Here is a 13,247-nt window from a genome sequence, read left to right on the forward strand (position 1 = left end):
TTATCTCCAAAGCCCTGGGGTAGTGCCCTAACCACTGGACCATCCTTCCTCTCTTCCATACCAATAATTCTATACCAATAAATGCAACTGGATAATGGCATGGAATGTACATTTATAAAATTTGCAGATGACACCAAGCTGGAAGGGGTTGCAAGTGCTTAGAATTCACAATGATCTTGACAAATTAGAGAATTGATCTGAAATCAACAAGATTGAATTCAATAAATACATGTAAAAAGTACTTCACTGAGGAAGGAAAAATTAAATGCACAAATACAAAATGGGCAGTAATTGGCTAGTACTGCTGAAGAAGATCTGGGGGTTATAGAGCAGTGCTTCTCAAGCAGGGGTACGTGTACCCCTGGGGATAGTCAGAGGTCTTCCAGGGGGTGTTCAACTTATCTAGATCAGTGTTTCTCAACCTGGGGTTGCAGCCATCAGGGAGGGGTCATGGGATGGGTTTGGGTCACAAGTGCAGGGCTGGCATTATGGTTGGCAAGCAAGGAAATTGCTCGGGAACCCACACCACAGGAAGCCACACAAAGCTAAATTACATGCTTCAGCCCTGGGACGTGGGACCCGGGCTTCCGACAAGGCTCACTAGTGAAAAACAGGCTCAAGTATTTTACTGAAGTGTAAGTACAGTATTCATATTCCAATTGATTTATTTTATAATGATATGGCAAAAGTGAGAAAGTAAGCAATTTTTCAGTAATAGCGTGCTGTGACACTTTTGTGTTTTTATGTCTGATTTTGTAAGCAAGTAGTTTTTAAGTAAGATGAAACTTTGGGTATACAAAACAAATCAGACTCCTGTAAGGGGTACAGTAATCTGGAAAGGTTGAGTACCACTGCTATAGAGGATCACAGACTTAATGTGAGTCAGCAAAATGATGCAGTTGTGAAAAAGGCTAATATCATTTGCAGGCGTGTAAGAGGAGGTAATTGTCAGACAGAGGAGGTAATTGTCCCACTCCACTCAGCACTGGTGTGGCCTCAGTTGGAGTACCGCATCTAATTCTAGGCACCATACTTTGGAAAAGATGTGGACACACTGAAGAAAGTCCAGAGGACAGCAACAAAAAATGATAAAAGGTTTAGAAACTTGACCTATGAGAAAAGCTGGGAAAAAACTGGGCATGTTTAGTCTTGAGAAAGGACTGAGGGAGGACCTGATAATAGCCCTCAAATCTGTTAAGGACTGTTATAAAGAGGACTGTGATCAATTGTTCTCCTTGTCCACTGAAGGTATGCCAAGAAGTAATGGGCTTAATCTGCAGCAAAGGAGATTTAGGTTAGACATCAGGAAAAAAATCTGATTATAACGGTAGTTAAACTCTGGAATAGGCTTCCAAAGGAGATTGTGGTATCTCATCATTGGAGGTTTTATGAACGGGTTGGACAAACACCTGTTAGGAATTGTTACACCCAGAATTTTCTTTGTACTAGGGTGGTCTCAGGAATACCTAGAGGACACGGCACATTCATCCGATAAATGACTGACACAAGCAGTATATATCTAAAACAACCTTATGATCAGCTGCCTCACCGCTGCTTGTTATTTTTCCAGCCATTTCTTGTTACTACATGCTTCCTTGCTGTCAGCTAATGGTGGAACGATACCTTAGTGATGTGTTTAACTAACGCAAAATAGCTGCAAGGTTTCAAAATAGAGTAACTCTACTCCTTGTCCATCAGTCCTCTCCTTGATGGTTAACATATTTATATTTTAACCATCACCAACTAGTGAGTTTAGTGGATGTTTGGCCTTGTCAGCATTAGCTCAAGGCTCCCTGAGGGACCAAGCAGGTGTTTCTTCTACTTGGCATGATATCTCACAACCCCTGACTTTGCCTCTCTAGGATAATGTAACCCAGGGATCGGCAACCTTTGGCACGTGGCCCACCAGGGAAAGCCCCCTGGCGGGCCGGGCCGATTTGTTTACCTGCCACGTCCACAGGTTCGGATGATTGCAGCTCCCACTGGCTGCAGTTCACCACTGCAGGCCAATGGGGGCTGCGGGAAGCCGCGGCCAGCACATCCCTTGTCCCGCGCCACTTCCTGCAGCCCCCATTGGCCTGGAGCAGCGAACCGCAGCCTGTGGGAACTGTGATTGTTTACCTGCCGCATCCGCAGGTTCAGCCAAACTGGCCTGGCCCGCCAGGGGGCTTACCCTGGTGGGCTACGTGTCAAACGTTGCCGATCCCTGATGTAACCATTTCAGTTCTCCTAAAGTGCACACTTTGCAATTGTTTAAACTTTCTTTTAATCCAGAATAACAATCAGTACTACCACCAATATCTGAAACACTAAAATCATGATAATAGGATGCAGAAGTGCATTAAAGAATCTCGTTGCTGTGGGAGACTGTGGTAGGGTGGCTGCCCCACGCCCGGAGAGTGTGGGCTGCGGCAGGCCTGGGTGCCTGCATATCACGGCAGCCAATAAAAGAAAGCTTGTTGCGAGCCGATCAGAGCCCAGGTTGGGGACAGCCAATCAGGGCCAAGCTCAGCCATATAAAAGACTGCTCAGGGAGAGAGTGGTCAGTCTGTCCCAGGCCTTCAGAGGGGCAGGTCTGTCTCCAGAGCTGGGAGGCCAGCACCATGGACAGCGCAGTGCAGGCCAGCCTTGGAGAGCGGGAGAAGATCCTACTCCGTAGCCTGCCCGGCGGCCGGCCTTGTAGGAAAGGACCTAGCAGGGAGAAGGGCTGTTGGGGAAGCGGTCCAGAGGAACAGACAGAGGAGGAAGGAGAAGGAGGACAGTGAGGCTGTCACTAGAAGGCTCTGGACCAGGACTCAGAGTAATGGGCGGGCCTGGGTCCCCTCCTCCCCCCTTTGTTCCCCTTGGCAGTACACCCAGCCATAGGCCGCAGGAGCGGCCAGCAGAAACTACACCAGATCCCGAGCTGTAGGGATAGGACTTGCAGGCATAGGAGTGTTGATCATCTAGCCCCCAGAAGGGGGTGTGAATGGACAAAGGGACACTGTCGGAGGGCAGTGTTCCAGAAGAGGACACCGTGCGTCGGGAGCAACGCGGGTCTACACGCCAACCAAAGGCGGGCCGACCGACGGGACACCACCAGAAGGGGGTGCTCTACTGGATTGAACCAATTCCCCTAGATGACCAGTAGGAGGTGCCACGGTGGTGAGTCCCAACCTTGTCACAGAGACGATCCCAGAAATACCTCCTGCCATTTATGTTCTTGTGTCCCTTTTTACTCTTTCAACAATTTGTTCCCGCTCACTAGATACGTGGTGGACAGTAATCATAACCCTGCGTGCATCAGCTTGAGCTTTTTGTGACAATTTTTGCAAATGTGTATGATTTAAGAGCTATTTAACTAAACTTATGTTCATCCCCAATGAAATAGGATTAATACTAGTATACAGTTGGTAGTGGTTTAGAATTTCCTTAGTTTTGACTTAAGGTAATGTAAAATTAAAATCTCATTGAATTACAGCAACTATATTACACAAACATTGATTTTCATTGGGATCATGATTTACATTAAATAAATGATCAACTGTAAATTGCTTAAACAACTCCCAATACATACACATTTATTTCCTATGTACACCACCACAGATCCAATATATGAGAAAGGATTTAATTGCTAGTGAACTTCCCTTTCTCTGAGTTTAAACATATATCATAAGACTGAACAGCATTACTGTTGCAAATATATCCAATTCCATGTTCTTCTATACATGCCTCAAGTTCTACTATCTTCCATAGAGATATTTGATTTATGGCCCATAATTTATGCTCCATTGGTTGCATTACACTGTTATTAATGTTCAATCCTAATGCCACAATGGGAGATATCCATTCAATTTGGGCATTAGAAATTAATATTATAAAAGCAGTGGCTTGATTCAGCTGTGCATCATATGTGAAATTTACCATCTTCCACCATGAGTACAAATTTTGCTTAGAGACAGTAGCATGTTTCCACACTATGCTTCTTATTTCTAGTGGGAGAATGCTACTTATCCCATCTCTGAGTCTTTCACCACATCAATGGTCTATGTCTGTGCTTGCATACAAGTCAATGCTATGGACACATTGCTTTAAAATACCTCTACTGTTTGCAATACCTCTAGTGTTTGCAATAATATCAAATGATCTGCTTCTTGCAGCTTTTCCCAGCCAGGATGCAAACTCGTTATCAAATAGTAGGTTGTACTTGTGTTGTTTAAGGAGGTCTTTGCAGGTTTGGATAAAACAAGATTTGCAGAAGCCCAGCCTGATGAGCAGCCTGGGTTGCCCTGCCTCCTACCTAGATTTCCTGGGCAAGAGGAGGAGGGAATCCACCATGGGTGCAGTTTGGGGATGGGGAGGCATTCAGAGTCACTGCCACTGCCTTCCCCCATTTCTGCCAGTGCCGAGCTGCTCTGCTCTTCCTAGGTGGGGCAGTGTCTATCCTCAGGGGTGCCATTTAGGGGAAGAAGCGGGTGACTGTCCTGGCCGCCCAGGATAGTAAAAATCTGGGAGAGTAGTATATACATTGATAGTATTCATCACCATGTATTTTGACAGGTTTCCACACCCCATTTAGGGCTTATTTCCCACCCCGTTTCCATTGGCACCGAAGTTTGGGGCCATCAGCCATTTTGAAAAATTGTTATGTTTGAATAAGGAGAGTGTTGTGTGTTTGTGCTTTGATACATTTAGAGAAAAAGGTTGAAAAAATAGAGAGTTTAAAGATTAAAAGAAAAAGAAAGTTTGTTACTAAAATCTTATGGTTTTAACTTTTATTAAAACCCCTATGTAAAAGGGCTACATGGCGGGGAAAATGATTGGGGTCTGTTTTTTTAGATAAGAACAAGGAAGTTAAGGATGGAGAGGGAGGACTTAGTGGGGGGAGAAGAGAGAGATGGTTCTTGTTTAAAAATCTTGGGATTCTAGGATTGGTTCAGAAAAATGAATTCTATGACGCTGCTGTAGAACAACATCTGATTGTTCTGATCCAAAGGTGGTGATAACAAGTCTGAGGGGGAGTAAGCCCGGGAGGTTGGTTCATTCGGCAAAAAGACTTGGAATAGTAAGATCTCTCTCTCTGATTCAACCACGTGCTTTCTATCTTTGCCCTGTGCAAAGGGGCTTTCTTTTCCTTTTTCTAGCCCTGTTCTCTCTTTTAACTTCTCTTTATATGTTTCTCTTTTTACAGGCTTTTTTCTTAACCTATCCTTGTATTTAATAGTTTAAATGCTTTCCTGTTAACTTTTTTAACCACATGCTTTCTAAACAAGCTCTGCCTTAGTAAATTCCCCTTTTAAACCTAGTTTTTAATATTATTTAATGTTTAAATGCTCTTTTCTTAACCTACCCTTATTTAATACACCTTTTACATTTATTTCAAAATTTTCTATTCTTTAATAACCTGCCAAAATAGGCCTTTAAAATCATCATCTCTCCTTACTCAAACTCACTAAAAATCTCTTTTCTTTAATAACTTGTCTCTCTTCTTTCAAACTAGTCCTTTAAAAACAAAAATCTCCTTTTTTCTTTAAGTTCTTTTTCTATTCTTTAATAACCTACCAAACTAGACCTTTAAAAGCATCTCTCCTTACTCAATCTCCCCAAATAACCTTTCTTTCCTTTTTTTCTCTAAACCTTAACCCAATCTTTCTTTTTTTAATCTTTAAACTCTCTCACTCTATTCTTTCAACCTTTTCCTCTTAATGTATCAAAGCACAAACACACAACACTCCCCCTATTCAAACATAACAATTTTTCAAAATGGCCGATGGTGCCAAACTTCAGCACCAATGGAAATGGGGATGAAGGGCAGGACATAAGCCCTAAATGGGGCATGGAAACCTGTCAAAAATACATGGTGATGAATACTATCGAGGGCTATACTACTTGGAAGCAAATTTGTCTCTCTCATCCCTCCCTTGCACCCAGGTATCCTTTATCCAAAATACACATTTGGCTCTGAAGTTAAATACGTGTTAACAAAATCAGAAAAAACAGAGTTTTCAAAGTGTGATTTAAAATCCCTTCCCCTCTCCATTGCTCAGTTTTAACGAGGAGCCCAATGGCACCTTAAAGACTAACAGATTTATTTGGGCATAAGCTTTCGTGGGTAAAAAACCCACTTCTTCAGATGCATGGAGTGAAAATTACAGATGCAGGCATAAATATACTGACACATGAAGAGAAGGGAGTTACTTCATAAGTGGAGAAACATTGTTGACAGGGCCAATTCAATCAGGGTGGATGTGGTCCACTCCCAGTAACTGATGAGGTGTCGATACCAAGAGAGGGAAAATTGCTTTTGTAGTGAGCCAGTCACTTCTAGTCCCTATTCAAGCCCACATTAATGGTGTTACATTTGCAAATGAATTGTAGCTCTTCAGTTTCTCTTTGAAATCTGTTTCTGAAGTTTTTTTTTGTTGAAGCATGGCTACTTTTAAATCTGTAATAGAATGTCCAGGGAGATTGAAGTGTTCTCCTACTGGCTTTTGTATGTTACCATTCCTGATGTCTAATTTGTGACCATTTATTCTTTTACATAGAGAATGTCCAGTTTGGCCAATGTACAGGGAAGAGGGGCATTGCTGGCACATGATGGCATATATCACATTAGTAGATATGCAGGTGAATGAGCCCGTGATGGTGTGGCTGATGTGGTTGAATCTTCTGATGGTGTCCCCATATCTACTCTAGCGACAGAGTAGGCAACGGGGTTTGTTACAGGGATTGGTTCCTGGGTTAGTGTTTCTGTGGTGTGGTGAGTATTTGCTTCAGGTTGTGCGGCTGTCTGTAAGCGAGAACTGGCCTGCCTCCCAAGAACTGTGAGAGTGACAGATCAAAAAAATCTTGTCTTGGAAATAGCTACAGGGTTTGTTTAGTAGTCAAGATATTTTAGGTCGTTTAAGTGAGATACAGTCCCACTAAAATAATCATGTAACATCTTATAACTTTTTTTTACACATACTTGGGGCTCAAACTATGGCTCTGATCCTGATATTACTCTCTCGGGATCAATCATGGATAATTTCCATCACCCACTTCCCTTTTGGGGAAGCAATAATTAAAAAGCTGTTCAGGGGCTGGGGTAAAATTTATGGTGCATATTTAGGTCATTTGATCAAGAGGTTCCCAATATATGTCCTCCCCCTGCATTATGAGCTTCTTTTAATTTTAAAAGTATTCTAAAATCCACATGCATAATGAGATTGACTATGAGATTGGTATGCCACAACAGGGGCAATAGTGCAAGTTTGGAATAATTTGGTTCAGGCGTTACTCAGGGCAGGTCTTCACTACAGTGGGGGGTCGATTTAAGATACGCAAATTCAGCTACGCAAATAGCGTAGCTGAATTCGACGTATCGGAGCCGACTTACCCCGCTGTGAGGACGGCAGCAAAATCGACCTCCGCGGCTCCCCGTCGACGGCGCTTACTCCCACCTCCGCTGGTGAACGACCTGTGGTTCATTAATTTTATACCAGTGTAACTCCACTGATTTCATTGGAGTTGCTCCTGATCTACACGGCTACAAGTGAGGAGAGAATCAGGCATAGGCACCGACTCCATGGTTGCTCCAGGGCTCAAGCACCCATGGAAAAAAATAGTGGGGGTGGTCATCACCCACCAGCCACAGCTGTTCAGCTGGGCCACCATTCAGCTGTTTGGCAGCTGGCATGGGGCCTCGAGGGAAAGGGCGGAGCATGGACAGGAAGAGGCGGAGTGAGGGAGGGGACTTAAGAGAGGGGGTGGAGTGGGGCACAGCCTTGGGGCAGAGTGGGGGGTAGAGCACCCACTGGGAAAAATAAAAGCCTATGCCAAGACCGGTCCCTGCTCCTAGATCTTTACCTAGCAGATCTCATTTTTCCTTTTTAGTGAGAGGTTTTGACAGCAGCTGTATTTCCACCCAGCTTTGCTATCCTTTAAGCAAAGACTCCACATACCTAATACACTGTGGCTGTATGTTTGACATGTTCATGAGGGTTAAGTCTCAAGTATTACCTTCTTCAGAGAATAACTGAGATCTACCACTAATTGTCTTTTAATGTCTACTTTTATTACATAAGGGATGACCTTAATTTGATCAGCTTTGGACACCCACAATACAGAAAAGGTTCCATGCACGCTGTTAGGACCAACAATTTTCCATAATCCACTTCCCCCTTTGTTTCATTTTATTATTAGAGTACCTTTACAGCACTGCTAGAATGTGGTCTGAATTTTTTTTTTCATATTCCTACATAGCACACTTCCTTCTAGAATTGTCTCAGAGAATCCCTGCAGTTGTAGATTAGTTTGTGGAGTGCTTGAAGACTGTCAACTATCTCCCAGAGTCTCCTTCTGCGTCTATGAACCATTTTGCTATGCTCCCTCTACTTCTGGTTGGAACTGCCAGATGAGCCCTTTTTATCCCACGGTTGCTTTCCTGAGAGTCATACGAGATTTCAATCTCTCTTCCATTGACTTTGTGTTTGTTCTGTCAGATCTTGGCAATCAAGGAGCCCTCTACTGCGGTTAATTTATATTTAAATCACAAAATTCCACATTAATGTTGCAGATATGAATTTTGTTTATTTTGGAAGTTTTAAGAATAAAACTGTCCCTCATGCCTCACAACCCATGAATTGCCCTGGAAGCCATAGGAGAAAATGGCCTAATATAAAGATGGTAGTAATATTCAGCTGGGAAGTTAGCACTGCCTTTAACCTTGGCTTTCCTTGCTCTCCTAGATTTAGTGAGTTTTATTTTCATTTAAAGAGTGTTTGAATATTGTATTCTAATCTGTAAATTCACAACAACTTGAGTCCCTGTCCTAATGACTCATCACTTGTGGTGCCATTTCTCTTACAACAGGTGGAAAAGGCATGGGAGGCTGGGAAGGAGGGATCCGTGTGCCAGGGATATTTAGATGGCCGGGAGTATTGCCTGCGGATACAGTTATTGATGAACCTACAAGTCTTATGGACATTTACCCCACAGTGGCTCACCTGGCTGCAGGGATAATGCCTCAGGACAGGTATAGAGGCTGTTTCATAAACCATATTTGCTCCATTTCAGTTGAAATTAAAAGACTGATATTGCGCATCCTGATATACAGTTGTTTGTTTTAAAGGGACACTGTCAGGTTAAAAGTCAAACAGTTTTAATAAACAAATGTCCTTCTCTTTCCTCCTGCTTAGCTCTACCTATTCAGTATGATTTTGAGGAAAACACAAAGAAGACTGGTTCACTTCTTAATATAAAAATAGGATTAATTTAGTTAAATTCTGTTTTCTTTCATAAACAAACAATAGGAACGAATTTATATGTGTAATTCCCTGGGATGATTCTGGTTTTCTTTAAAAATAACCTCTTGTATTAGAGGTGCATAGGAATTTGGGAGGCAGTAATGATTTGTTAGAGCATAAAGCAAAGGACTGGGAGCCTGGACACCTGGGTCCTATTTCTGGCTTTGTCACTAATTCAATGTGTGACTGACAGTGGGCCAGCCACTTAGACCAAAATTATAAAACTTTGGTACTTAGTTAGGCTCCTACATTCATATTTAATCATCTACATGTGACCTGATGTTTCAGGAGTTCTGAATGCCAGCAGTTCCCATTGACTTCAGCCTTAGTCACCCAAGTTTGAAAGAATGGTCTTCCCAGTGGCTACAGTTCATGCTTTTGTCAAATGATCATGCTAACATACATCACCATAGTGATTTTTTTTTAATGTACTTGTGTTGTGAGACACTTGGAGCAAAGGTGCTGTGGAGGTGTGAGCTATTAAGTCTTTGTTCCACTGACCCAATTAGAGCTGGCTGAAATTTTTCAGACAAATACTGTATTTGATGAAAAATGCACTTTTGATTGACCTGAAATGATTTGTGAACATAACATGAATAGTTTCAGCCATTAATAAAATGGCCAGAGGAGGGGAGAAGGTGATGCTGTCCTCTGGTTGCCATCCTGTCACTTTTAACCCCAGCGGTTAGGGTACTCACCCAAGAGGTAGGAGACCCAGATTCAAATCTTTGCTCTGGAACAGACCAAAAATAGAATTTTTCAATTCCCTGAAAAGTCTAATTGGTTGGTTTTTTTTTTTTTTTTCAGAACTGCTGCTAAACTAAAAAATCAGTTGCTCAAGTCTCTATAGCTGGGGAATCATATATAATTTTAAATTTTGCATTTCTTGATTCAAATGGTAGCTTGTTTAAGAATTGCCATTTGCAATGAGAGTACTGACTACACAATGTACTCACCCCAGTTTGATGACTTCCATTCTCTCCCTCACATTAGAGTGATCGATGGTCGAAACCTGATGCCTTTACTGCAGGGAAAAGTTCAGCATTCGGAGCATGAGTTCATGTTTCACTACTGTGGGGTATATTTACATGCAGTACGGTGGCACCAAAAAGACAGTGAGTATAAATATTTCCCCCACAACAGGTCAGATTCGATTATTAATATATAAGCAAAGTCAGGACAGCCTCTACCATGACATCTGGTAGTGAGCGTGGAAAAGGACTTCAGGGACTGATCTCATTTGTTTGGGCACACCCACCCTACCTAGCATGATGGGACTGCTTGCTCAAATGATCACTTTGGCTGCTGTGGGATCCCCAGTCTCTTTGTTATTGGGGCAGGAGTAATAAACTGTTGTTATCCTGGTTATGTGAATCAAGGACAGTAGAACTGTACTTGGCATTTTATGACGGAGGGACTCGCCCTCAATTAAGTAGCACTCGCTAGGCAAGGGACATGGGTTCCAAAACCTAGAGAACTGAGAGAGGTTGGGGACAGGTATTTGTACCTGGTAGTGTAGGCCCCAAACACCAATTTGATGCCTCCTCTCTCCACTGTGTAATAACAGGGATAATTAGGAGTCTTGTTACATGCTGCAGAGCTGAAATCACTGATACCTAGGTCTAAGCATTAGATCTACTTTGGGCTAGTGGTGCACCAGCACTGAGGCTCCCCTACTACCAGTGAAATCACTAAAGAGCTGAAGTTACTAAGAACTGAAATCACTGAGAGCTGTGTTAAGTGGGGGCGGGGGCTGAAGACATGTTGGTGAGCAGCTAGCAGGATGGCTGGTGGGGAGGAGCAGCTAGTGGGGTGGTGAGCGGCTAGCAGGACGGCTGGTGGGATGGTTAGCAGCTCACAGTGAAGACTGCAGCAGAACCTATAGCAGTGTGTGTGTACATTTATACAAAAGAAAAATCCAAAATGATATGCCCTACTGCACATGCTTGGGTCCCTGGGGAGAGGACAAGAGGATAAACACATGACAGATATGGGCGGCGGGTACCATAGGCTGGGGGAGGCTGTGCCTCCCCAAAAAGCCAGGTGTGGCCCCACCCACATTCTGCCCCCACGCACCCCTCCTGCTTCCCGCCTGCTCGACATGCGGAAGTGCGGCTCCTCCAGTCCCCCTGTGCGTGGCCCTGGCTCGGATTGGGGCTGCGCCAGTTGCCCTCCCGGCGCTCCGGGGTTGGCGGGGCTGTGGCTGCTGGCCCTCCTGGTGCTCCAGGGCTGGGGCCACGCACCGCCCATCCTTCCAGGGCTGGGGGGACTGCAGCCAAGGCCGCCCACCCTCCTGGCGCTCCGGAGCTAGGGGGGCTAGCAGATGTGGTGGGGGGCACTCTGGACTCCAGCAGGGGGTGCCCTTTGAAGGGGCAGAGCCTCGGGCAGAGGGGGCAGTGCTGGGGGCTAGCATCCCCTATTCTGCAGGTCACACGCTGCCCATGAAGATAGATCTTACTCACACCGCTTATTGCACTACTATAGAAGGTGCTCAGTGATGAACGCAGTACAAAAGCCTATATAGAAGAGAATAGGTAAAAATATTCGGGGTGACCTGTTACCTTGATACCGCACCTCTGAAAGTTTCAGTATGGCTGAGTTGGTAGCTCTCACACTTTCTCCTGTTACAAAGGAGTGTGATTCATGGCTATTACTAAGGGTTGGATTTTTAAAGGTAAATGTAGGCACGTAAAGACTCAAATAGGACCTTATGTGAGATTTTGAAAATCCACTAGGTGTCTGTCTGCATCTTTAAATGCCTAAATACCTTTAAAAATCTGGCCCTTGGCCTACAGCCAGTGCTTTTATTGCTCCAGCTGCAGAAGCATCAGGAGAGCTACCAACCAAGTGATCATGAATACAGCTTATTTTTTTAAGCTTCAGAAGTTGTTTGCTTATTTTCAAGAGTTCCGTTTTCTCTGTTTAACTGGGTTTTCCCTTTATAAGGCTCAGCTGTGAAACATCTTTCTTCAATTACACTAATTGACAGCAGCTGTAATGCATTTCTTAATTATGACAACTCCAAAACCCTCAAACAAACAAACTTCCTTGCTGATATATTCTTAAAGATGTCAAGTTCCCCTAAGAAAAGGAGATCTGGGAGCTAGGGACTGGGAGCTAGGAATTCCTGAGTTCTAATTCCTGCACTGACACAGAGTCCCCTACCTGCAAACAGTATAGTGTCAGAATCCATGAATGAGTGGTTATAGGAAATCCATGTTTCTCACTCCTGATGTCTGAGTTAAAGGCAGAAGGTGACGGAGGAGACCGTCCCTTTCTCCTCATTTAAGCACTATCTCTAAAACCTTGAGCAAGTCACTTAACATTTCTACCTTGGTTTCCCCATCTCTGAAATGGAGGTAATAATTTTTAAGGTCTTCACAGGGGTGTTGTGAGGCTTAATTAGTTACTGTTTGTAAAGCCAATAAGTTGATCTATGCCTCTAAACATTTCTCATAAATATTAAATACATTTTGAATGGAATATATCAGCTATTGTATCTATCATATTATGTACATGTATAGCCCCATCACTGTAGTATCTGAGCACCTCACAGTCTTTAAGGTATTTATCCTCACTATACCTTTGTGAGGTAGGGAAGTGCTATTATTCCCATTGCACAGATAGAAAACTGAGTCACAGAGGGTGACTGGGGACAATTTTTTTAAAGGTATTAAGATGTTGTTGTTCGCTGTTGTGAAGCCTATGGGCCAGATCCTGAGAGGTATTTAGGTGCCTATCTGCCTCTTTAGGTGCCCAAGCCCACCACTTAGATGCCACTGACATTTTCAAAGTTGCTCCTTAGCTGCCACCTAACCCCAGAGATATCTAAATCCCCCAGGCTCCTAAAATTTCCACTAGTCAACATTTGCAAAAGCCCCCTAAGGCCTGACACCATGCCACAGCTAATAAGCTGCTCGGATCCTTCTCTCAAGCCAAAGCCCTGAAGGCCACAAAGATAAGGAGAATTATCTATATCGT

General features: G+C 43.6%; 2 protein-coding genes across 9 annotated transcripts in view; one reads left to right on the top strand and one right to left on the bottom strand.

Moving 5' to 3' along the window:
- The window catches only part of LOC101951641 (CD99 antigen), a 514,232-nt gene that overhangs the window by 356,136 nt on the left and 144,849 nt on the right, over positions 1–13,247 (bottom strand). The gene's annotated exons all lie outside the window — the stretch shown is intronic.
- LOC101950729 (arylsulfatase H) overlaps positions 1–13,247 on the top strand; it is a 42,201-nt gene that overhangs the window by 18,511 nt on the left and 10,443 nt on the right. For all 6 annotated transcript variants that reach the window (XM_042840830.2, XM_042840831.2, XM_065580766.1 and 3 more), the window contains exons 9-10: positions 8,833–8,995; positions 10,260–10,381. In XM_042840830.2, coding sequence (XP_042696764.1) covers positions 8,833–8,995; positions 10,260–10,381 — 285 coding nt within the window. The remainder of the gene's footprint in view (positions 1–8,832; positions 8,996–10,259; positions 10,382–13,247) is intronic.

The sequence above is a fragment of the Chrysemys picta genome, chromosome 1 (assembly GCF_011386835.1).
Source record: "Chrysemys picta bellii isolate R12L10 chromosome 1, ASM1138683v2, whole genome shotgun sequence".
Taxonomy (NCBI): domain Eukaryota; kingdom Metazoa; phylum Chordata; order Testudines; family Emydidae; genus Chrysemys; species Chrysemys picta.